This window comes from Anguilla rostrata, unplaced genomic scaffold (genome assembly GCF_018555375.3).
Source record: "Anguilla rostrata isolate EN2019 unplaced genomic scaffold, ASM1855537v3 scaf0978, whole genome shotgun sequence".
Lineage (NCBI taxonomy): Eukaryota > Metazoa > Chordata > Actinopteri > Anguilliformes > Anguillidae > Anguilla > Anguilla rostrata.
Window position 1 is genome coordinate 25,105 of NW_026986336.1, and position 27,161 is coordinate 52,265.

Genomic DNA, 27,161 nt, shown 5'->3' on the forward strand with positions numbered 1-27,161 from the left:
TATCAGTGGGTGTTTCCAGGAAGTTAGCAGTGTATAAAAGTAGGAACCTTCATAATGCAGCAGATACTGCTGTCCCTCTGAAGCACCAGTACATCCGACTACTCTCCACAGACTTGTCCTGACCAACCAGTGCGCAAACATGAGCAGTGGTAAGTTCGTGATTTTTAAAAAAATTGTTTTTCAACATTAATTTGTACAAATAAATAAACTGTTTGAGAAACAGTTGATTTTTTAAATTTGCATCTCAATTGATGGATTGCATTTGATCTCAATTGCATTTCATTTCATAGGACTCATATAATATAATATTCAGTAAATATAGGTCCCTAGGAATTGAGGAAATACTGGGTAGCATTGCTTTGGAATACATGTTATTAAATTTCGGTGAGGCAAGATAGCCTATATTGTTTGTAGTACCGTAACTTGGCGTCATTTTGATATCAATACTTTTGAGTAACTTGGCATTTTTGTACGTTGAAAACGTGTTTTTTTATGAGATATCATTTCTTTTTGCAAAGCGTTTTATTACGAGAGTGAGAAATGCGAAGTGACCCTGTAAGAAACGGTTGTGAATTATGGCTATCATTGTGTGAATTTGTACAGTCTGAAGAGCGTGTACGTTTAGCAGTTTCGGTTTGCTATATATGTAAAACAGTGGCTGTGACAAATAGTGCGGAGGCGTAATTGTAAACGCATCAGAAAAGGTTAAATATGGCAGGTTGTAGCTATGTAGGCTACTCACGGATTTGACGGGCATCCAACGAGCCTTGATTGACAAAAGAATCGGCAAGCCCGTAGAATTAGAGCTGCCTAGGTCGCAACTTGTGTACCCTTCTGTCCTGCTCCGTTGTCTGTTATTTCGTGAAGATGCACTTTTAGTGTGTGTACGGTTTATAAGGCATTTTGATAGGCTTATCTGCAGGTAGGAATCCTCTTTGCTGTTTTGTTAAGCTAGAACCGGAAAAGTTGATAGTGGAGAATAGGAGCAGACGCATATGTTCCAGCAGGCTTTGCATATGAGAAAATAACAAGTGTGAGATAAATTAGGCGAAATGATGAAATTGCGTAGTTGAAACAACATGTTTTTTTTTTAGCAGAATGGGCATGTAGGTGAAGGTTGACATGATCACAGACTATAGTGCGAAGTAAATGAAGTGACCATGAGTGAACTTAGTTTCCTTATCAAACGGTACATATAACAGTCTGTATTTAACGTTCGTTGTTGAAGTGGAGGGTTAAATAACATGTGCAATCTATCGCACGAATGTGTTTTTCTCATGTTCAGTGCTAGTAGTTATACATATGAGTGAATCATGATTTTAAATGTAATGTTTTAATGCGGAGTTGCTGAATGTACAGACGTAGTAATTGTTTGTAGCCTATGTGGCTAGATAGAGAACAGGGCGAGGTAACATGAATGTAGAAACGTGGCGTTTGCTGAGATGAAGGTTTTGTACGGTAGCTAACTGAACGTACAGACGGTAAGTCATAATGCATATGGCTTAGCAATATTGTAGCCGGTTAATAACTGAACGGTGAACGACGGGTAGATATGGTGCAAAAGCAAAAATTGATAAGTAGTAGACAATAATTAGTGAGGGACGAAGCAGGTTAAGGAAACGTGTTCCTAGCTGGGTTTGAACCTACGACCCCATGTTTCCAGGACTGTAACCTTGCCCACTAGGCCACAGGCAGACTAGCTATTTAACCTGCAAATGTTTCAGAGTAGAAAGGTATCGGTATTTTGCGTGTGTATACGCGTTTCTGATTGGGTCGTGTAGGTGAAGATTTGGCTGGTGTCAGTGAAATGTCCAATGGGGAGACATGTTGTTAGTGGGAAAGGCGGCAGGAAAAATAAGAATGAGAAGAAGAAAGAGAAGAAGAAGAAGAAGGAGAAAACGCAAAATCCCCTTAGTTTGGGGCTTTATTGTGTGGACATGTGAAGTTGTTTATGAAGTTCTGTTTGTTGAAATGGGGTCAGAATGTACAGAATTGAATATTTTTAAGGGCTGAGTGTCTGTGGCTGTTGTGGTTATTTCTGTGGGGAACCCTGAAAAGTGCAAACTCTCGGTGCTGTATAGGTATGGGGCATGCCCCCGCCAAGGCGTAACTTGGCGGGATGGCATACCTGCCATCCCAATTATTATACTAATAATAATAATAATAAAAATTACCTCTAAGCAAAGATTTTCTACCAATGAGGTTTTGTCACAGCTCTTTGACAGTGAAAGTGGCATAGAGGAGAATGTGTCTGAGACAGAGGGTAATGTTGAGGCATCCTCCTCTGATGAGAATGAGACCCTTAGTGTTGACCCTCCTGTTGTCTCTCAACCACCAGCAGACATGTTACCTTCCAAAAATGGGAAGTTATTATAGTCCCTCTCCCCACTTGAACGACAGGGTAGACATAGTGCTGCTAATGTCATCAAAATTGTTCCAGTCCTCACCAGATATGCTGTCAGCCATGTCCAAGTCAGCATTTGAGCTCTTCGTAACACCATCAATCGAAAAGGATATTCTTGAGATGATAAACTTAGAGGGGAGGTGCGTGTGTGGGGACACTTGGAAAGACTTGGATGTGACCCACTTGCCAGCCTACATTGGTTTGCTCATTTTGGCAGGAGTCTACAAGTCAAAAAACGAAGCAACAGCAAGCCTTTGGAATGCTGACACTGGAAGGGCAATATTTCCAGCCACCATGTCTCTAAAGACATTCCATGTTTTCTCCCGTGTCATACGCTTTGATGACAGAGAAACAAGGCAGGACCGATGAGAGCATTACAAACTTGCAGCAGTATGGGATGTATGGGACAAGTGGGTTCAGCAATTACCCTTTCTTTACAATCCAGGCCACCACGTGACTGTGGATGAATGTCTGGTTGGGTTTCATGGGCGCTGTCCCTTCAGACAATACATACTAAGCAAACCGGCCAAATATAGTATCAAAATACGCATGTACGAAATGCCAACTGAAACTACGCAAAAAATATATATATATTCTAATTTAATTACGGAAAATAATCAATCAATACAAAACTTCCTGGATGAGCTAGACACCCTGCTCAGCTCCTTCCCTGAGGACGGCACCCCACTGATCCTCCTTGGAGATTTTAACATCCACCTAGAAGCCTCCCAGAAGCCTCCCAGTCTGCTGCCTTCCTACCACTACTTCACTCCTTTGACCTCTCCCTACAACACTCTCCTCCAACCCACAAGGCAGGCAACCTCCTAGACCTGATCTTCCTGAGGACCTGCTCCAGCTCCAATCTTACGGTTACCCCCCTGCATACGTCTGACCATCATTTCATCTCCTTCTCCCTCCCCCTCTCTCCACATCCTCCCTCTCCCCCTCCCATCCCCACTGTCACTGTCCGCCGTAACCTCCGCTCCCTATCACCCTCTTCTCTTGCTCCCAGAGTGACTGCTTCCCTCCCCCCTCTTCAATTATTTTCCAAGCTCCCCACTAACTCTGCATCCTCCACCCTAACGTCATCTCTCTCCTCAGCACTCGACTCCCTATGCCCCTTCGTCCCTAGGCCAGCACGTTCATCCCCTCCCAGTCCATGGATGTCTGACATCCTACGTACCTCCAGGGCCGCCCTCCGCGCTGCTGAGAGGAAGTGGGCCAAATCCAGGGACCCATCTGACCTCTCAGCCTATCAGTCTCTCCTGACAGAGTTCTCTTCTGCTGTCACTGCCGCTAAGGCAAAATTCTACCAAACCAAAATTCATAACTTCATTTCTAACCCTCGTCGACTTTTCTCTATTTTCTCTTCTCTCCTCAGCGTGCCACCTCCTCCACCCCAGTCTTCCTTCACTGCAGATGACTTTGCAGCATTCTTTGACGAAAAGATTGCAGACATCCGCAGCTCCTTTGCCCCCTCTGCGTCCTCCGCCCCCTCTGCGTCCTCCGCCCCCTCTGCGTCCTCCGCCCCCTGTTTCTCCATATTTTCTCTCCTCTCAGACACTGAAGTCTCCCAGCTTCTGCTCACTCACCGCCCTACCACCTGCGCCCTCGACCCTATCCCCTCATCTCTCCTTCAAGCAATCACACCAGACATCCTCCCTTTTGTCACCTCCCTCGTGAACTCCTCCCTATCTTCTGGATGTTTCCCCTCATCCTTCAAGAAGGCCCACATCACCCCGCTGCTGAAGAAACCCACACTAGATCCTTCAGTCATTCAGAACTACCGCCCGGTATCTCTCCTCCCTTTCCTATCCAAAACACTTGAACGTGCTGCATCTAACCAGCTCTCTGCTTTCTTCTCTGAGAACAACCTGCTTGATCCCCACCAGTCTGGCTTCAGGCCTGGCCACTCGACCGAGACTGCACTCCTCTCGGTCAGTGAGTCACTCCATGCCACACGAGCAGCCTCCCTCTTCTCTGTCCTGATTCTTCTAGACCTCTCCGCTGCATTTGACACTGTGGATCACTCTACCCTCCTGTCCTCCCTGGCAGCAACAGGGATCCGCGGCACAGTTCTTGACTGGATTGAGTCTTACCTCTCTGTCCGTTCCTTCCAGGTTGCCTGGGCGGGTAAGGTATCACCACCCCGTCCCCTCACCACCGGAGTTCCCCAGGGCTCAGTCCTTGGTCCCCTTCTCTTCTCCATGTACACCAGATCCCTTGGCCCTGTAATATCTGCCCATGGCTTGTCCTATCACTCCTATGCCGACGACACGCAACTCTTTCTCTCCTTCTCCCCATCGGACACACAGGTTCCTGCCCGCATCTCCGCTTGCCTGAGGGACATTCAGAGCTGGATGGACAATCACCACCTGAAGCTCAACCCGGGAAAGACGGAGCTAATCTTTATTCCTGCTCTATCCTCTCCCCTCCTCGACTTTTCCATTTCCTTAGGGGACACCGTAGTGACATCATCACCCTGCGCCAAGAATCTCGGAGTGATGATGGACAACAGGCTGTCCCTCTCCAACAACATTGCAGCAGTAACCCGGGCATGCAGATTTTTCCTATACAACTTCCGCAGAATCCGCCCCTTTCTCACCACCTACTCAACCCAGCTCCTGGTCCAAGCAATGGTTCTATCCCGCCTGGACTACTGCAACTCTCTTCTGGCTGGACTACCGGCATCTGCCACCAGACCCCTGCAGCTCATTCAGAATGCTGCGGCTCATCTGGTCTTCAACCTCCCCAGACACTCCCACGTAACTCCCCTGCTCACTACCCTCCACTGGCTGCCTGTTATAGCTCGCATCAAATTTAAAACATTGGTCCTAGCATACCAGGCAGTCAAGGGATCAGCCCCAGCATACCTCCACAAGATATTCAAACCCTACATGCCAGCCAGATCCCTCCGTTCTGCTACCTCAGGACGCCTAGCACCTCCCCCTCTTCGCACCTGCGCTTCCAGAACACGTCTCCTGTCTGTTCTGACCCCACGATGGTGGAATGACCTCCCTGTGGAGGTCAGAACAGCTGAGACTGTGACCCATTTCAAACGACGACTGAAGACCCACCTCTTCAGGCTGCACCTCTCCCCATCCCTCCCTTCCCCCCTATAAATGACTAAACTTAGGGTTGTAACTAGGCAGCTGTTTCGTAGGTGACTTAGGTACATTAACGGTCTTAATGACTACTTGTATTTTTATTTTTATTTTTCCATAGATTGCGTTGTTGCCGTTCTCGTTGTTAGTGTTAATCAGTTTAACCATCAGGGTCCAAGTTGAACTATGCGGTTGTTCCCTGCACTTGGACCGGTACTTCTCTCTAGGGGTTTCGTCATACTTGTTCCTGGTTATGGTTATACACTTTGTTGTACGTCGCTCTGGATAAGAGCGTCTGCCAAATGCCTGTAATGTAATGTAATGTAAAAAACAATACCGTACATTTATTCGGTATTTAAACTACATCCCTCGGATTGGACCAGATGCGACCTTGTGCTTGTGGTTCTGTAACCCCTCCCCGACCCGCTCAACATCCACTGATACACAGCGGTACTTTATTATCCACCGAGGCGTAATGCTGCATTGCTGAGGTAAAATGAGAAGTGTGAGAGTAATAATCAAAAATGTGACCGTAATGTTAACATATAAAACGTTAAAACATATTCGGTAACTTCACGTGATGATGCATTTCAAGAGGTATATCCTAATGAGATAAATTTGTGTATATAGTTAGCCGTAGTAGTAGCTCGCATACGATTTAGCCTCGTTACAAGACGGCTACGGTCTGAATAACTGACGGAATTATTTAGCTGCAGTAACTCAAACGCCACAGAGACTCCCTGTTCTAACATTGAATCGCGCACACTCTGTTGGAGCAAAATATCAGGAGCAATGGCCGTACCTCCGCCCCGCAAAACGTCCGCACCATGCATTTTGCACATTGTGCATTTATGATTTTGACATTAGCCACCAAGGAGCTTCATGTAATAATTTAGCTAAACCTCTAGTTACAAAGGCCTACATTCCTAGAATGTAATTTTTCAATTGAATGCTTTTTTCATTCGCCCTATATGATATGTGCCTATATAAGCTGATTCAATTATTTAATTATTAAATAAAAATGGAAATCATGAACAGAAACTTGGTTTTATTCATAACTGACAGAGTTGTACATTGCAACATGTTTTTTTTTTACATTACAACATAAGTTTCTGTAAATACTTGAAAATTAAAACATGTTACAATATACAAAATAAATTATTTACATTTTTATTAAATAATTAAATGCAATTCACTTATAGTTATCAGTTTGTGTAAGCACACATATCATATAATGAAATATTAACCATGAAAAAAAATGGGTTTAAGCAGGTGTACTCAAACTTTTGACTCGCAAGTATATCATAATATAGCCCAGTGCAGTGCAGTGCAGTGCAGCATGTGAACTAAGCATTACGCTGACTATTGTGGTACTCAAAATATTTTCCCAAGGTTGGCAGGTCTGCATCATATGGAAATAAAGTAGATACCCTAATTGACTTAACACAGGACATGTATGGTAACATGGTAACGTGTGGAGTTGTGAAAAATTTAGTTTGAATGTCTTTAGCCTTGGTGTATGTAAACTTTTGGCCCCAACTGTAAATGACTTTTAATTGCAGCAATGCCTTCACTGTCGAAACCCATAGGGCGTTGTGTGTTTCTTTAAATGTGCAATGTAAAATCATTTAGCATGAAATGTAGCTATATAATTATTAATACAATTATTTTAATAATTATTAATAAAACAGCAATTAAAAATATTGTTTTACTTTGATCAGTTGATATTTGTAAAGCAGCATAAAAATGTTCAGCACTCTGAATATGAAAAACAAGTGGTATTGTGTTCTAGAACCACTCACTTAACCTACATATGAAATATATTTTACATGATTTAATTTAATAAATATTGCTGAAAATGACAATTATCAATTAAATTGCCAAATTCATTAATTGGTCAGTCCACACTAAACTGGTGGAACCAACCAACAAGACAAAACAAACTCTATATCAGGTCTTAAAATTGAATAATTGAAATCAATAAGAAGCAGTCAATTAGAATAATGAATTGAAATCATACATTCTTTATTGAATGCAGGCTCACTGCTTCTAAATTACAGAAAAGAAAACAATAAAGAAAACATTATATAATTAATTTGAAAATGCCAGAAAACAGAGAGACTAAGCCAGACCTTGCCAAAGCGTTTCCCTTGTCCACCACAGTTTCTGCACCACAGGAAAAAAGGAACACACAACCAAGTAACCACCACCAAAATAAGAAGAAGAAAACCTAACCCAGCATAGCTTGAGGATGTTTGCCCTGATTGGGCGATAGCGAGTTAACGTGTGGAAGGAAAAAGGTGGGGGGAAGGGGGGGGGGGGGGTCAGAATGTAGTTGTGGTTTTCAAATGCAAATCTGGTGACATATTTGAGAGTCTCGAGTCTCCACTGCATAACAAAAATGATAATAATTATTATTATTTTATGTTAAGAAATAAGGGAGTGTTATATTATGCAAATTGGTGTCATCTGGGTCCAAGGAGTTTTAAGTGAGTGTTTATAACATTATGACATTATCTTATGCAATTGGGATGACAGGTATGCCATCCTGCCAAGTTACGCCTTGGCGGGGCATGCCCCATATATATTATATTTATTTATATATATATTGGGATTGGTTGGGATGGCAGGTATGCCATCCCGCCAGTTACGCCTTGGCAGGGGCATGCCCCATACCTATACAGCACCGAGAGTTTGGCACTTTTCAGGATTCCCCACAGAAATAACCACAGCAGCCACAGGCACTCAGCCCTTAAAAACATTAAATTCTGTACATTCTGACCCCATTTCAACAGACAGATTTCATAAACAACTTCACATGTCCACACAATAAAGCCCCAAACTAAGGGGATTTTGCGTTTTCTCCTTCTTCTTCTTCTTCTTCTTCTTATTTTTCCTGCCGCCTATCCCACTAACAACATGTCTCCCCATTGGACATTTTACCGACACCAGCCAAATCTTCACCTACACGAGCCAATCAAAAACTCGCATACACACGCAAAATACCCATACCTTTTTACTCTGAAACATTTCTAGTTTAAACAACTAGTCTGCTGTGGCCTAGTGGGCAAGGTTACAGAATTGGAAATGCAGGGTCTCAGGTTCAAGCCCAGCTAGGAACATGTTTCTTTAACCTGCTTTTACCCTCACTAATAATTGTCTAGTACTTCTCAATTATTGCTTTTGCACCATATCTACCCGCCATTCACCGAACGTATACACTGCATTATGACGTACCGTCTGCACGTTCAGTAATTAACCGGCTGCAATATTGCAAAGCCATATGGATTCAATGGGAGCTCTTCTGTGCTTACTGGCCTGTGTTCTTTAAAACCACGGACAGGTTTGCTAATGATATTTCACGCATTGCATAGCTATGTCATGGTGCTGCACTAACAATGTCACATTCACTAACATTCACACAAGGATAGCATAATCCACAACCGTTTCTTACAGGGTCACTTCGCATTTCTCACTCTCATAATAAAACGCTTTGCATAAAGAAATGATATCTCATAAAAAACATGTTTTCAACATACAAAAATGCCAAGTTACTCACACATACAAGACATACCTTGTCTATAACTCATTCATTCAGACTGCCAAAATCCAGGCCTGTCATTAAAAGTTTTGATATCAAAATGACGCCAAGTTACGGTACTACAAACAATATAGGCTATCTTGCCTCACCGAAATGAAATACGATGTATTCCAAAGCAATGCTACCCAATGTTTCCTCAATTCTTTCAAGTCACTTGGCCCTGTGTGTATAAGCATGCACTACATGGACAGACCAAACATATGTGTGGATGGCTTTCTCACAATCAAGATTGATCGAATAGGCGTGTACATGTCCAATTTGTATTGGTATGTATGTATTTCCCTGCCCAGCCTTTCTGTTGCATGAATGATTGTATGTTTCTTGGTATAAGTGTGTGTTCGTTAATGTGAATGTAACATGCTGCCAGGGAAATGTCCCCATGGGGAGAAAGAAGTTCTCTATGTATGTATGTACAATATGTATTTTACATGCAGTATTTCTTGTATGTAGCAAATATACAATAACTTGTACATTTACTCCAATTCAGTTCAGAAGCAAGTATAAACATGATTTCTGGAATAATATGCTTCCTGTAGTTACTCACCAGCAGTTTTCTACATGAAATTCAACGTGTTCCATGAGGCAATTTGAAATGTTTCACACTTTGATCTGACACAAAGTTTGCATGATATTGTAAAATGGTGAGATTACAAAACACAGGGCCAAGTGACTTGAAAGAATTGAGGAAATATTGGGTAGCATTGCTTTGGAATACATCTTATTTAATTTCGGTGCGGCAAGATAGCCTATATTGTTTGTAGTACCGTGACTTGGCGTCACTTTGATATCAAAACTTTTAATGGCAGGCCTGGATTTTGGCAGTCTGAATGAATGAGTTATAGATGGGGTATGTCTTGTATGTGTGAGTAACTTGGCATTTTTGTACGTTGAAAACATGTTTTTTATGAGATAAACCTTACAGACATTAAAAGTGCATCTCCACGAAATAACAGAAGGGAGCAGGACAGAAGGCTACACAAGTTGCGACCTAGGGAGCTCTAATTCTACGTGCTTGCTGATTCTTTTGTTAATCAAGGCTTGTTGGATGGCCGTCAAATCCATGAGTAAATACACTGGCCATATTTCAGCTGCGTGTTTATACTTACGCCACCGCACCCTTTGTCACAGTCACTGTTTTACATATATAGCAAACCGAAACTGCTAAACGTTACACGCTCATCAGACTGTACAAATTCACAATTCTGTGACATTCCAGTTTATGTGTACATTTCGCTTTTTATACCAGATTCTGTGATTCCGTCCGTGATTTCTGCAAAACGGGAAATATGAGGCCTGTCATATAAGCTGCTGTACTTCATAAATGAAAACAATTAGCAACAGGCTATGCCCAACTTCTCCATATTACCGAATATTTGCCAGCTCTGGTAAAAAAATAAACCTTCAAGGAGGATGTGTATTTCTGCACTGGAAGAAATTTGATATTTTATCTATATTGACAACAACCATTCTCTATGGCAAAGGAGTGTTTCACTCAGACTCAAAGAGGCTGGTTTAGCAGGAGAGAATACTTTTATTTGCCTCAAACTATGGGAGGAGATATACAATGAGACTAAAACATTTATAGGCCATTATATCATGTCCTTTATGACGTCACAAAGGACCTGGACCCAATAGCTCAGAGCCTGGTAATAAACTGAACTCCACCCATTTAATCCCCACATAGGAATAGATGGAAATGTTCTGACTGATATAAGTTGATATAAAACAACTGTTTTCTCGTATTATCTGTGATGCTTAATACATACCACAGTAACCCCATACAATGTAGTCTGAAGCCATGCCTGGATTTACCATTACAGTTACTTTAGTAGATTAAGAGGCCACGCTGCTGGCTCCGATCCGCTGAGAAACCATCTCTGCTGAAGTGCTGCATTGCTCGTGTTGACTGAAGTCTGTGAGGAATTCCGGTGTTGCCGACCTACACTCATTTTGGTCAGAGCTGTATTTCACAGCTTTGAATCGAGTGGGTCTTCCACTAGCTGGGCCTCAGCGAACTTCCCTTCTCGACAATTGACTTGTAAGTAACACCATAATTCTAATGCTTTAAAATTCACCTGCTTTAAAATATCTACCTGAGCATTCCTCAATGTGAGTCAAGTGGCCAATCGGTATGATTGTAACCTAGACGTCCGTATTATCAGTCGAGATGTACGAACAATGATACCAATATATTCAAATCTTGTTTGTGACTACATATAACTTCATACGTATAGCATTGCATTATGTCATATTGTGTCAATATCTTTATCCAGTTTTGCAACCAGACTGGTTAATTACTGCATAATTTCTTATTAAAACATATTTTTATATACAGACATGATTGTGGTTCCTCTTTCAGGCTGACAGAATGATCCACTAACAAAGTCAAATAGTGATAACTGAATTCATAAGTGTGGAGAGTGAATTCCCTCTAAGTATTTTTAAGTGTTACAGTTGATGTATTGAGGTGTTAAGGGTGATCTCTTATTCTGGATTTGGTATTCAGAGTGCTGGGCACTAACCGGGTAACTGAAAGTAATCCCTAAATAGTAATTCTCAAACATTGAGTCTGAGAGTAATTTAGATCAATTCAATAAAATTAATCTAAACTTGACTGAACAGTGAAAAGTTTTAGCAGCCCAACAAGATCCAGTAAGTTGAACTGAAATCAGATTGCTATTTTGTGTGTAAAATGTGAAACCCTGACAACCCACTTCCTGTTTTGTTCCACCTCTTGGAGAGAAAAGATGGTAGCCGCTTCCTGTTTGTATGTCATGTTCAGTTTTGTAAAGTAAAAGGAATATGTCATGTTCAGTTTCGTAAAGTAAAAGGAGTATGTCATGTTCAGTTTCGTAAAGTAAAGGGAATATGCCATGTTCAGTTTCATAAGGTAAAGGGAAGATGTCATGTTCAGTTTCGTAAGGGTAAGATGCCATGTTCTGTTTCGTAAAGTAAAGAGAATATTCCATGTTCAGTTTTGTAAAGTGATATTGGGTTAAAGTTGGGTGCATTTACGCTTACATGATTCAGAACGTAACATAACATAATGACAAGAACAGGCTATTCAGCCCAACAATCCTCGCCATTTTCCTGACTAAATTCATCTTCTGATTACCTACAGACTAAATAGTATCTAACACCATGTCAAGCCTAGTCTTGAAAATCCCCAGAGTTTCTGCCTCTACTACATGACATGGCAAGCTATTCCACGCATTGACTACTCTCTGCATGAAAAAATTCTTCTTAATGTCTGTATGGAATTTACCTTTTGCTAATTTCCATTTGTCCCCTCATTCTACTAACAGAACTCAACCTGAAGAATCTCTTGTAGTTCACTTTGTTGATCCCCTTTATGAATTTAAAAGCCTCAATCGAATCACTGCATGCTTCCACAGAGGTCTTTTCACATTTAAGGATGACATCATCATGCTCCCCACTAGGGTTGAAAAACCATCCCACACAATCTGACATTATCTAAATTCTAGAAAGATGATGGAGAACTTGAATTTCCCCAGTTATGCAAGTTGCCAAATTTGTGTGTGGTTCAGTATTTTATTATCACATTTAGTATCCTACCCGAAGGCTAGATTGTGTACAACGGATAACAAAATGTCAGTTTGTTTTTGTGGCTCTTATCTTGGGAATTTAAGACAGGCAAGCAGATTTATTTATTTGCTTGTACATGAATGCTGCTTAAACAAAGATGACTCTAAACATAAATAAGAATGATAGCTACCATTATTTCAATATGTAAATATGCTTGAATATGCTTGAATGAATTTATTTAACCAACCATTTCAAAGGAACAAATTTGTTAGTGGGAAATAATTGTTTTTAATCTGATCACTGAACATGGGGAAACAATAACTATAATATAAAGCGACATATCCATTTCACTACAGAAATATTTCTGAATTAGTTTAGGTGAGATGCAATGAACTGGCAATAGAATTTGGCTGTTACAGTGCATTAGTGCTGTAGGCTCAGACATCACACACATCGGGATTCTGGAATTACAGTAAATTTATTTTGTTTGTATCCGACCTACTATGAGATATTTACTTTCAGCTGTAGCCTACTTGAAACTAACAAGCTATTTTGCAGCATTAAAAAAGCTGGCCACGTTTAAGAGCTGTGATTGGCTCTGGGACTATTTGTGGGCTTGGAAAAATATAACAATTATGATAGGACTATGTGCCCTGCGATAGATTGGCGGCCTATCCAGGGTGTAATCCTGCCTCTTGCCCAATGCACGCTGGGATAGGCTCCAGCACCCACTGCAACCCTGCCCAGGATAAGCAGGTATAGATAATGGATGGATGGATGATAGGACTATTTCATTAATAGTAGACATCGACTTTGATGATGGAGAAGCAGATAAGCTGTCCCAATTTTCATCACGCAAAGTGGAGGCATTTTGGATTGCAGAGACATTTACATAGACAAAAGAGCCATAAGTGAGTGCAATGTTAATACCTCACATACAGACATACGAAATGTTTTTCGAAATGATTTATTTTGTGCTGTTCTGAAAGCTGAAAGGGTAAACAATCTTTTCATGCAAAAATAAACAAGAGCAAATAACAGTATAAAGTATTTAAAAATGTGTTTTATGATGTGGGTTAGTGTGTTCTAGGTGGGCTGAATGACCTGCTCTACTCATTATGTATTTGTAGCAAGCTGAGTGCCACCGCTCGGTTAATAGATGAGAGAGACGAGAGTTATTTCAGGACGCGAATGCGTCTTTTTATTTTCACGGCCACCACGCGGCTTTCGGTTTCGTACCAAACGCAACGGTCGCTGCTGACTCTCGGTCAGCACTTCCTCCGTCTCCAGTCCGTCTTTCATCTGCCTCCGTAGACCACCTTTTAAGCGTCCAGGCTCACTGTCGAGGTAATCAGTACATTGTCAATCAATGAAACAATTAAACAATGGTGCTGATTAGTAATCCCCAACAGCTGTGGCGCAGAGTCGGAGAGCCGCCCCGCCCACTCTCTCTCTCTGCAGCCAACGCAAAACCACGCCCCCCCACCACAGTATTCTTATGTTCTTATGCTCTAGATGGGTTGAATGGCCTGGTCTCCTCATTATGTATTCATATGTTCTTATGTTCTAGATGGGCTGAATGACTTGTTCTCCTCATTATGTGTTCTTATGTTCTTTTGTTCTAGATGGGCTGAATGGCCTGTTCTCCTCATTAGTGTGGTTGCCTTAGGCAATCACACCACTATTATCTCACATATGATTAGTGTGGTTGCCTTTGGCAAACACACTATTATTATTGCACATATTATTTATTCATTATTAGTGTGGTTGCCTTAGGCAAACACACTATTATTATCCCACATATTTATTAGTGTGGTTGCCTTAGGCACCACATACTCGTGCAATATGTCAAATCGAGCGGCTTCATCGGGAATGGTGTGCTATTACTTTGTGGAAAGTTTGGGTGGACGGTTTTTGAGAAATGTGACTTTTTCTGGGGGATTTTTCCCATAGAGAATGAATGGCGGCATGTTCACCCTTGTGATGTCACAATGCTGTCTTCTCACCCTTGTGATGTCACAATGGTCTGTCTTCTAGCAGCAGTGCTCTGGTCTCTCTCGGGCTTTGGACATTTAACATTCATCTCTATGGAGCAAAATTGCCCACAAATTGTGGGATGCCTCATTGGACTTGGTAGAGAGTCCATTGTTCATTGGTGAAGATTAGCATGGCCCCCTTTTCTGATTGGCCAATCTTTGATATTTCATAACTTGTGAACCGTTTGTCATAGAGCATTATGGGTTGCGTCATAGGACTCAGTAAACGCCCTTGTCCATTGGTGCAGATTAGCCTCGCCCCCTTTCCTGATTGGCTGATGTTTGATATTTCATAACTTTGGAACCTTTGTCATAGAGAATTATGGGTTGCCTCATTGGACTCAGTAACGACCTAGCAACCGCCTAGAACATCGTAGCAACACCCTAGAAACCTCATAGAACACCATAGCAACCACCTAATAACACCCTAGCAACTGCCTAGAACTCCATAACAAACATCTAGCAACACCCTAGCAACCACCTAGATCATTATAGCAACAACCTAGCAACCTCATAGAATACCATAGCAACCACCTAGCAAAAAAAAAGAGATTGTGTTGTATATTTTGACAGCGGAAACAGGGCAGCAGTGTAGCAGAATCATTGGAATAAGGGAATTATATTTCCATTACATTACATTACATTACATTTTGCATTTGCAACACTAAAGTTGTAGGTTTAATTCCCAGGTGGATTTGAGTTAAAGTTAGGGTTGGGGTAGCAATGCTGTTGTACTTCAAGAGAAGCATTGAACCTGAACTGCTACAGCAAATACCCTGCTTTATTAATGGACTGTATATAAAAAATAATATAAACTGTGAATGTTTCCCTAAATAAGAGCATACATGAAATGCCTAAAATGGAAGTGCTTGTCAAACTGGATGAAAATCAGTGCTCAATGGTGTAATAATTAAATGTTGTAATTAAATCTTCTTGCAGTTAAATCTTCAGTTTCACAGATGAAATATATAACAGTAATCAGAAGAGGTAACTGTAGTGTGCTGTTTTTCCACAGAAAACGAGCAGCTTGAAGAGCTGAGGATTGTGTTGGTGGGAAAGACTGGAGTAGGAAAGAGTGCAGCAGCAAACACCATCCTGGGGGCAGAGGAGTTTAAATCAGAGACCTCCTCTTCCCCTGTGACAGAAAAATGTGAGAAGGCCAGAGGGAAAGTGGATGGAAGAGATGTGTCTGTGATTGACACTCCAGGCCTGTTTGACGGAGAGCCGACTAATGATAGGATCATAGATGAGATTACACAGTGCATCTCCATGTCCTCTCCGGGACCCCACGTGTTCCTTTCGGTGATCCAGATAGGCAGATTTACACCAGAAGAGCAGGAGACGGTGGAAATCATTCAGGAGACTTTTGGTGCTGAATCAGCCAAATACACCATGGCACTGTTCACTCATGGAGACAAACTGAAGAATAAAACTATTGAAGAATTTTTGAGTAAAAATAAAAAACTTGGGGAGTTCACTGATAAGTGCCGTGGTGGATATCATGTCTTTAACAATGAGGACACAAATCGCTCTCAGGTCTTGGAGCTGCTGAAGAAGATTGATAAGATGGTGACAATCAATGGAGGAGGCTACTTCAACAATGAAATGTACAAGATGGCTGAAAAAGCAATTGAAGAGAAGAAGAAGGAGATTCTGGAAGAAAAAGCAGAGGTCAGAAGAGAGGAAGAAGAAGAACACAGCAGACATTTGGAGGGAGAAGCCCTATTTAATGCTTTGAAGGAGCTTCATGAAAAAATGGAGAGACAGGCTAGAGAACAGGCAGAGAGATATAATGCTTTTATTAAAGAAGCGGAAGTTAAACCAGGAAAGAAATGCACTATTCAGTAAATACCCTGTATTCTTTTTTTAACTGATTGTTTCCAACTGGATAAGTGAGCACTTAACACATCTATGTTAATTTAACTTCAGGGTTAATTATATGTGTAGGAAGTGGTAACTGAGATTCAAACAAACTATTTAATTCAAGTAACTATGTGCTGCTTTGTATTCTGAGAGCAAGGTGCTTAACTTAAATTGCTTCAGCAAATGTCCAGCAGTAAAGGTATTATATGCTATGACTAGTCTATGTTAGAATATGGGCATATATACTTTTTACCATAAAATGAGTGCCACTGATGGTATGTTACTGTAGCTTTATGCTTCCAGTTATGTACTGTAAACCTAACCCTAACCCTAAACCTAAGATCAAGTATTAGAGTTCCAATAAAATCCAATAGAAAATTGGAAGCAGTAAAGGACGTGTAAAATTGCAGTTAACCCAATGTTAACCCAACTAACGATAATTTGTATTGTAACAAAAGAAAGTGTCACTAGACAGATAACTTGTCTTTACACAGTTAAACCTGTAACATCAGAAAGAAAGAGAGAAAAATAATTTTATTTCCACATGCAACACACCAATACACCAATGATATCACATAAATCAAAAACAATGACACAATAAACCAAAAATCAAAGTTCAAAAATCATGAAAAAACACAAGCCTATCACAAAAGAAACATATTCCATTCCCTCGCCCTATTCCATGTGCAAACAGCAGCTCCCCTCCCTCCACCGAACATAAAACACCCTAATGACACCACACATGCCAAAACACACTCAAGCTCTCCATTGCTTTTCGATACTGAAACTCAATCATCACTCTGTCCCTGTCATACTCCTCTCTACAAGCACCACATCTTGCCCATCTCCTCCACCAATAATTTTTCCGCAACTTGTGTAAACTGGAATCTTTGCTTGAATTAAATCATTTCAGCGCCAAAATGAAAATGAAATTAATGAGTTGGCACTTAACTCTTTGTTTTTGTTTGTATGGGAAACCAAGGATAAAAACCTAACTTGTAAAGGTTTCCCATAGTAATTGAAATAATCTTTCCAAAAAAGAAAATGGAGATTGAAGTCTGGCACACCCCAAAAACAATGAGAAACAGTTTCTCTTACCATACAGAAAGGACAATGGTGGGACACTGCTGGGTTCAACACAGAAATAAAACTATCCACTGTAATGATCCCAATAACCATATCCCTCTACTGTAGATTCCCAACCCTCTTATTATAATAATAATAATAATAATAACATGATAAAAGTAATTTAAATTGCACCTTTCAAGCATAGAGCGCAAAGAGCTTTCCAAAGATGACAAAAATAAGGTTTGAAATTATAACACAGGGGTACAATTAAAGTACCATAAAAGGGAAGAATGAACAGAAAATAAAAGTTGATGAAAAAAAGCAATATTAAAATGCAAAGAATAAAACAAAGAAGTAAGCACAGTAAAAGTAAAACATAATAAAGAAAAATAAAAGGAAATGATAAAACAGTAGCAGTAGCAAAAGGCTGTATGGGAGAGCCTAGGGGTCATTACAGCAAAGGCTGGATCACGTCTGGATTTAAATTTAGACTGCAGAACAGGCAAAAGCCCAAGGCTGGCAGATCTGAGAGGCCTTTGAGGACAATAAGCAATTAAAAGTTCACTAATATAATTGGGCGCCAAACCATGTAAGGCCTTGGAAGGCCTTCCTACATGCTCTTTTATGGCTACGCATGTCATCATTAATCCAAGCGAGTGCTTTAATAGTTGACTATAACTGGGTTTTAAAAGGAGCAACAGGATCTAAAAGAGAAGAGCATATCTGATTAAAACAATGGAAAAGGTCATTAGTATCTGAATAACTTGTTGTCACTGGCTTTAATAAAAAGGGAGGAACATTTTTGGGCTGTGTGTTCATAAAGAACACGGAAATGCACAAAACGCGGATTGTTTATGAGGTTTTTTTACCACCTTGGAACATAGCGTCAAACTTAACACACTGCTAATCTTACACAAAAAGGTCTTTCATAGGAATATTGTTTAAACCCAGGCAAAGAAAGAGTGTGGCTGTGGCTGTGAGTTGAGCCAGACACATGCTATGGAGTGAATTTAGTGCCAATATTACTCAGCAATGTTTAAAAATTCAGCTGCAATGCTATTTAAAGTGTTATCTATATGGAAAATAAGTCCGACTAAAAGCATCTTGTAATATGAGAGAAAGAAAGAGGACCATGGAGAAAGAAAGACAGAAATAAAGGATATCTAAAATGGGTCAGGGGAGCCATGGTGCAATCTGAAAAGGAGAGTTTTCAATCTGCAGTGGGAAGATGGACAGGGGTTCTGCTGCTCTGACTGTAGTGGAAGATGGGCAGGGTTGCTGCTGTTCTGCCTATACTGGGAAGATGGGCAGAGTTTCTGCTGTTCTGACTGCAGTGGAAGGTGGGCAGGGTTTCTGCTGTTCTGACTGTACTAGGAAGATGGGCAGGGTTTCTGCTGTTCTAACTGCAGTGGGAAGATGGGCAAGGTTTCTGCTGTTCTGACTGCAGTGGAAGGTGGGCAGGGTTTCTGCTGTTCTGACTGTACTAGGAAGATGGGCAGGGTTTCTGCTGTTCTAACTGCAGTGGGAAGATGGGCAGGGTATCTGCTGTTCTGACTGCAGTGGGAAGATGGGCAGGGTTTCTGCTGTTCTGACTGCAGTGGGAAGATGGGTAGGGTATCTGCTGTTCTGACTGCAGTGGGAAGATGGGCAGGGTTTCTGCTGTTCTGATGACAGTGGGAAGCTCATTTCACCCCTGAGGGAGGGGGGCAGATAGGAGACCTGGAAGTGTAGGCAGAGGGTGGGAGGGGGCAACTAATATGATATACATTGATTAAATCAATTTATTTCACCAAATTAATACATTTCTGACATGATTGTTTCTAGATGTGTTTTTAAATTAAATATATGATTGTGTTTTAAATAATGTTATATCTCATGTTTTAATTAAATGTCAAAAACAAGTAAACACATGCTCATATAATGATTCATGAATTAACAGAAAACCTGCTCAATGAAATAATAAATTACAAACATTAATATAAACTTTACATTAAGATAGGTGCTTTGATTGTGAATATGTGGATTTGTAACACTGAGCCAATATTAAAGTTTTGGTTTTTGACCTGAGAGAAGTGAAGATGTAATTATTATTTTTTGCTATCTCTTCATTGTTGTTTGTTCTGCATTGTTTAATGGTCATGGGGAAGTTTATGATCAATTGTGATAATACGCATGTTTTGAATAACCACATCATAGACCTTACACATCATAAACCTTATAAAACTGACTGACATGTTGGTCACCAGTCGGCATCCTGAGCCGACCAGAGGAGGATGGGTTTCCCCCTTGAGCCTGGTTCCTTCCAAGGTTTCTTCCCATATGCCACAGGGAGTTTTTCCTTGCCACTGTTGCCTTAGGCTTGCTCCTGTGGGGGTTTAGGCCAGGGTTGTCTGTAACGCGTATTGTGACAACTGCTGTAAAATACGCTATACAAATAAAATTTGATTGATTGATTGATGTTTTATGAATGAGGCCCATTACTGGTAAATTTGCAGACATTTTTCTTACTTCTGTGGAAAATGCTGTTACAACTACAGTAGGGGTTAACCCTGGGAAACAGGTTCCCAGGAAATTCTGGGAATTTACATGAAATAGTTTAGTCAGGAATTCCTGTGAATCCCAAGAATTCCCAACCAAACTATAATAAAATATAACATAATATAATTACAGGAAAATGGGGGGGAGGAAACTATTTTCATTGGCGTTACACCAGAGCTGTTAGTTTAGAAAATATATGTGGTTTAATTTCATTAAAACACCTGCAATAGCTGCTTGTCATGCTTGCCATGATCCAGCCTACATCCACGGAGGCAGAGAGAGAGTTTTCTGTCTGCGGACAATTCGATACAATAATCAGGAATGACTTAAAACCATCAATGTGCTCTGCTTCTTGATAGTGCGCTTCCGAAGGAAAAACAAAGTCATGTCATCATTATTTGCCTTTGCCTGTATTGTTTTATTTATCCTATAGGCCATTGTCTATTTCATTTTAATTGGGGAGATATCTGTTTTATTTATGATTGGCCATTGCTTTGTTTTATTACAATAGGCTAAAGTATATTTTGTGAACCTGCTGGAATCCTGTTTATCATTATTTGAAAAAAAAAGTTTTCAATGTACAAAAATGCAAGTTGCCCACATATACAAAGTACTGTCTATTAGTCATTAGTCAAGTTACAAGAAACAATATTGGGTTCCAAAACAGTGCTGCTACCCAATGTTTCCTAAATAATTTCAAGTGTTTCAATGGTTTTTTCATCTAAGCATTGAAGAGAATGTGGTCATTCAAGCTTTGTGTCACACAGATAGCCAATATTATTACTGGACAAAATGTTGCAAGTTCCATGTTCATATGTGGAAAATTGAAGAAAATCGTTGGGAATTGATCTATAAGGAGATGTAGGGCTCTATTTTCAAACTGGCACAAAGCGGCGCCAAGCACAACGGATGTGTCTTTGCTAGTTTCAGACCGATGCAGTTGTCATTTTCCAGTACAGCGTCCACGTTGTTTAAATAGCAAATGTACTTGCGCCCATCTGAGTGCCCATGGGCGTGTTGATCTTAAAATTAGGTGCGGTCAGGCGCATTGTTAGCGCATGGCTATCTTGAGACAGCGGAAAGCGATTGCGTGATTGACCAACAAAAACCTGGTCTTAAGTCAATGGTGCAGTATTTTACTATTATTTTAAGGGTGCATTATTAAGATAGTAACATGCGCCTACATATGCGGGTGCACAACACGCAATATTTTAAAAAATACATGTCATAATGGTTAGTCATAATATTGGTAATATAATATTAATATTATATTATATATATTAACATAATATTCATAATATAATATTTGGTGGAATCCTGCTGTTGCCATAGATGTTCTGCTCGCGCGCTTTCACTTCACGCGCGAGCAGATCCGTTTCCTCTGCAGAGAAGCATTCTTTCCTACTACTTGGCAAATCCGCCATTATAATAGCAATCCGCCAAGGTGCAAGCGCACCTGGATTTTTAAATGGAATGGGAGATGACACTCTGATGTTACTTTCATGTTACGGCCAAAACACGTCTATGATTAATTAAGAGACTAAGTACAACCCCTTTGAACCATGCGCCTTACTCTGCGCTCAGATTATCCGCCGTTAAACTAGCGAAAGTGGATTTGGACACTCCCTAAAGGCACTTGCACCATACGCTTTAAACCATGCGCTCAGATCGTTAAAATAGAGCTAGTGTGTAGTTTGTAATTACTGTTTGTTGATCCGGAAGGTGTAGATCTATTGACATCTATTGACAGATTTACCTCTAGAATCGGTTTTGTCAAAATAAACATACTGCCAAGGATGATGTATCTGTTCCAATCTTTGTCCAATCCTTTGCCCCATAGTCTTTTTTTTTTTTTTTTTTTTTTTTTTTAAACATTAGAGAATTTTTCTGGAATCATAAAACTTTGAGGAGGAGCATGTAAAAGTTCATGGGGGATTATAGTTTTGGTGGCCTTCGTCTGCCCAATTCTAAAATGCACTACTTCTATCTGGCAGCACAAATGAGACTTGGTGCATTCTGCCCACTCCTGGACCCAAACTGAAATGTATGCTCTCAATGACACACACTAGTGTGTGCATTTTGGAAGACCAAATTTTATCAAATATAATTCATATAATGACATAATAATTTGATTTTTGAAATTTAGGTGAATGTTAGATTCAAGCTTCAAGAATGCGATTTTGGTATTCACTTTCGGAGTTTTAATTGCACCATTACAAAATTTGAAAAGGTTTAAAACAAGCATCCTGGCTAACCGTAGCATTATCAATATCACGTTGGTAGTTCAGGACAATAAAAATAGACTATAAACTCAATTCATGCTCATGTGAGTGTATTGATGACAGCAATACATACTTCTGCCTTTCTTCCAGACACCAATGTCCTCCTTCCCCTGAGACTGGTGTTAGTGGGGATGAGTGGAGTAGGAAAGAGTGCAGCAGGAAACACCATCCTGGGGAGAGAGGAGTTTAAATCTGAGGCCAGCCCCTCATCTCTGACCCTGACAAGTGAGGGAAGAGAAGAAGACATGTTTGGGAGAACAGTGCTTGTGGTGGACACTCCTGGCCTCTGCAACACTGAGATCTCAGGGGAGAAGCTGAGAGAGGAGATGCAGACAGCCCTGACTCTGTGTGGCCGTGGACCTGACGCTTTCCTCCTGGTCATACAGCTGGGAAGATTCACTCAGCAGGAGAGGACAGTGATGGAGACCCTGCAGGAGCTCTTCCCTGAGGGAGTGAATCAGCGCACCATGGTCCTCTTCACTTATGGAGACAGACTGAGGAAGAAAACCATTGAGGAGTTCATCAGAAGTGACGCAAACCTGCAGCAGCTCATAGAGAAGTGTGGGAATCGATACCATGTCTTTAATAACCAGCAAATGGAGAGTCGCTCTCAGGTCTCAGAGCTGCTGCAGAAGATTGGTAACATGGTGGCCACTGAGAAGCAGACATTGGATGAAGGAGGTAAAGTGGCCAGAACAATTTCAAATATAATCAAAACTTTCTCCAAGGTCTCTGCAGGAGCAAGCTATTAACCCAGTGCAACAGTATGGTTTCCCCCCTCATTACACCACCCAGTGCAACAGCATGATTTCCCCCCTCATTACACCACCCAGTGCAACAGCATGGTTTCCCCCCCTCATTACACCAGCCAGTGCAACAGCAGGGTTTCCCCCTCGTTTTTTTTTTTTAAACATTAGAGAATTTGTCTGGAATCATAAAACTTTGAGGAGGAGCATGTAAAAGTTCATGGGGGATTATAGTTTTGGTGGCCTTCGTCTGCCCAATTCTAAAATGCACTACTTCTATCTGGCAGCACAAATGAGACTTGGTGCATTCTGCCCACTCCTGGACCCAAACTGAAATGTATGCCATATTTATAGTATAATATCTATCAAGCCTAGTCTTAAAAATCTCCAGAAAATCTCCAGATTATCTGTGTGAAAACATTCTTTCTAATGTCTGTACAGAATTGACCTTTTGCTAATTTTCATTTATGTCCCCTCATTCTACTAACATAACTCAATCTAAAAAATCTCTTGTAGTTCACTTTTTTGATCCCCTTTATTAATTTAAAAGCTCAAGCAAATCACCCCTAAGTGACTCAGTGTTAGATTCAAGCTTCAAGAATGCGATTTTGGTATTCACTTTCGGAGTTTTAATTGCACCATTACAAAATTTGAAAAGGTTTAAAACAAGCATCCTGGCTAACCGTAGCATTATCAATATCACGTTGGTAGTTCAGGACAATAAAAATAGACTATAAACTCAATTCATGCTCATGTGAGTGTATTGATGACAGCAATACATACTTCTGCCTTTCTTCCAGACACCAATGTCCTCCTTCCCCTGAGACTGGTGTTAGTGGGGATGAGTGGAGTAGGAAAGAGTGCAGCAGGAAACACCATCCTGGGGAGAGAGGAGTTTAAATCTGAGGCCAGCCCCTCATCTCTGACCCTGACAAGTGAGGGAAGAGAAGAAGACATGTTTGGGAGAACAGTGCTTGTGGTGGACACTCCTGGCCTCTGCAACACTGAGATCTCAGGGGAGAAGCTGAGAGAGGAGATGCAGACAGCCCTGACTCTGTGTGGCCGTGGACCTGACGCTTTCCTCCTGGTCATACAGCTGGGAAGATTCACTCAGCAGGAGAGGACAGTGATGGAGACCCTGCAGGAGCTCTTCCCTGAGGGAGTGAATCAGCGCACCATGGTCCTCTTCACTTATGGAGACAGACTGAGGAAGAAAACCATTGAGGAGTTCATCAGAAATGACGCAAACCTGCAGCAGCTCATAGAGAAGTGTGGGAATCGATACCATGTCTTTAATAACCAGCAAATGGAGAGTCGCTCTCAGGTCTCAGAGCTGCTGCAGAAGATTGGTAACATGGTGGCCACTGAGAAGCAGACATTGGATGAAGGAGGTAAAGTGGCCAGAACAATTTCAAATATAATCAAAACTTTCTCCAAGGTCTCTGCAGGAGCAAGCTATTAACCCAGTGCAACAGTATGGTTTCCCCCTCATTACACCACCCAGTGCAACAGCATGATTTCCCCCCTCATTACACCACCCAGTGCAACAGCATGATTTCCCCCCTCATTACACCACCCAGTGCAACAGCATGGTTTCCCCCCTCATTACACCAGCCAGTGCAACAGCATGGTTTCCCCCTCGTTTTTTTTTTTTTTAAACATTAGAGAATTTGTCTGGAATCATAAAACTTTGAGGAGGAGCATGTAAAAGTTCATGGGGGATTATAGTTTTGGTGGCCTTCGTCTGCCCAATTCTAAAATGCACTACTTCTATCTGGCAGCACAAATGAGACTTGGTGCATTCTGCCCACTCCTGGACCCAAACTGAAATGTATGCCATATTTATAGTATAATATCTATCAAGCCTAGTCTTGAAAATCTCCAGAAAATCTCCAGATTATCTGTGTGAAAACATTCTTTCTAATGTCTGTACAGAATTGACCTTTTGCTAATTTTCATTTATGTCCCCTCATTCTACTAACATAACTCAATCTAAAAAATCTCTTGTAGTTCACTTTTTTGATCCCCTTTATTAATTTAAAAGCTCAAGCAAATCACCCCTAAGTGACTCAGTGTTAGATTCAAGCTTCAAGAATGCGATTTTGGTATTCACTTTCGGAGTTTTAATTGCACCATTACAAAATTTGAAAAGGTTTAAAACAAGCATCCTGGCTAACCGTAGCATTATCAATATCACGTTGGTAGTTCAGGACAATAAAAATAGACTATAAACTCAATTCATGCTCATGTGAGTGTATTGATGACAGCAATACATACTTCTGCCTTTCTTCCAGACACCAATGTCCTCCTTCCCCTGAGACTGGTGTTAGTGGGGATGAGTGGAGTAGGAAAGAGTGCAGCAGGAAACACCATCCTGGGGAGAGAGGAGTTTAAATCTGAGACCAGCCCCTCATCTCTGACCCTGACAAGTGAGGGAAGAGAAGAAGACATGTTTGGGAGAACAGTGCTTGTGGTGGACACTCCTGGCCTCTGCAACACTGAGATCTCAGGGGAGAAGCTGAGAGAGGAGATGCAGACAGCCCTGGCTCTGTGTGGCCGTGGACCTGACGCTTTCCTCCTGGTCATACAGCTGGGAAGATTCACTCAGCAGGAGAGGACAGTGATGGAGACCCTGCAGGAGCTCTTCCCTGAGGGAGTGAATCAGCGCACCATGGTCCTCTTCACTTATGGAGACAGACTGAGGAAGAAAACCATTGAGGAGTTCATCAGAAATGACGCAAACCTGCAGCAGCTCATAGAGAAGTGTGGGAATCGATACCATGTCTTTAATAACCAGCAAATGGAGAGTCGCTCTCAGGTCTCAGAGCTGCTGCAGAAGATTGGTAACATGGTGGCCACTGAGAAGCAGACATTGGATGAAGGAGGTAAAGTGGCCAGAACAATTTCAAATATAATCAAAACTTTCTCCAAGGTCTCTGCAGGAGCAAGCTATTAACCCAGTGCAACAGCATGGTTTCCCCCCTCATTACACCACCCAGTGCAACAGCATGATTTCCCCCCTCATTACACCACCCAGTGCAACAGCATGGTTTCCCCCTCATTACACCTGCCAGTGCAGCAGCATGGTTTCCCCCTCATTACACCAGCCAGTGCAGCAGCATGGTTTCCCCTTCGTTACACCAGGCAGTGCAGCAGCATGGAAGCTATGTGATTTGGCTGCACTGTCATTCATCAAGTCGCTGCAATGAGATTAGGTCAACCCCATTCACCATTAATCAGTGTATGCTTTTTCTTTCTTGCAGCCAGACACTACCCCATAAACAGCTCCAGCACAGAGTAAGCCAAATTCCACAATCTTGATTTTAACAATCCATTTTGCACATCAGATACATTTTGCATGCACTTACAAGACCAGCTACGAACACACACATGCACATGCACACACAAACACAAACACAATCACGTGTAACACTGAGACACACACACACACACACATATGCACACAAACACACATAACACAGACACAAACACACACATGCACACACAAACACATGTAAAACGGACATAAACACACACACACACATACACATGCACACACAAACACAAGTAACATGGACACAAGCACACACACACACACATACACACATGCACATACAAACGCATGTAACACACACACACACACACACTGAAAATGCGCAGCACTGTGCACATTGCTTAGATCCTGGGAGTTGTGTTTCTGAAGGGCTCTGAAGACCGTGCGGTTGAGTCTTTCACCACTAAATCCTTCCACAGCTACTCACTGCTCACTTTGCGTATTTTCTTCTCCCAGGACAATCCCTGCTCCTCACTGGCTGCCCTCTGGCTCAGCTATAGGTAAGCCTCACCAGCATTTAACACATGACAGATGAAAGCTCAACCTAACCCTAACCCTAACCTTAGCAAGGTATGACAGCAACCTAGCTCCTTTATGAACTTGAATTTAAAGCTAGCAAGCCAAACTGTTTAGTAAATG

General features: G+C 41.4%; 1 protein-coding gene across 1 annotated transcript; it reads left to right on the forward strand.

The window, feature by feature from the left end:
* On the forward strand, nt 1–27,161 carry LOC135246934 (GTPase IMAP family member 8-like). The gene is made up of 6 exons (XM_064320206.1): nt 1–149; nt 22,533–23,123; nt 23,989–24,579; nt 25,483–26,073; nt 26,452–26,485; nt 26,979–27,161. Exons 1-6 carry the CDS (start codon nt 140–142, stop codon nt 27,055–27,057), a joined length of 1,896 nt encoding a protein of 631 aa, XP_064176276.1. The 5' UTR covers nt 1–139; the 3' UTR covers nt 27,058–27,161.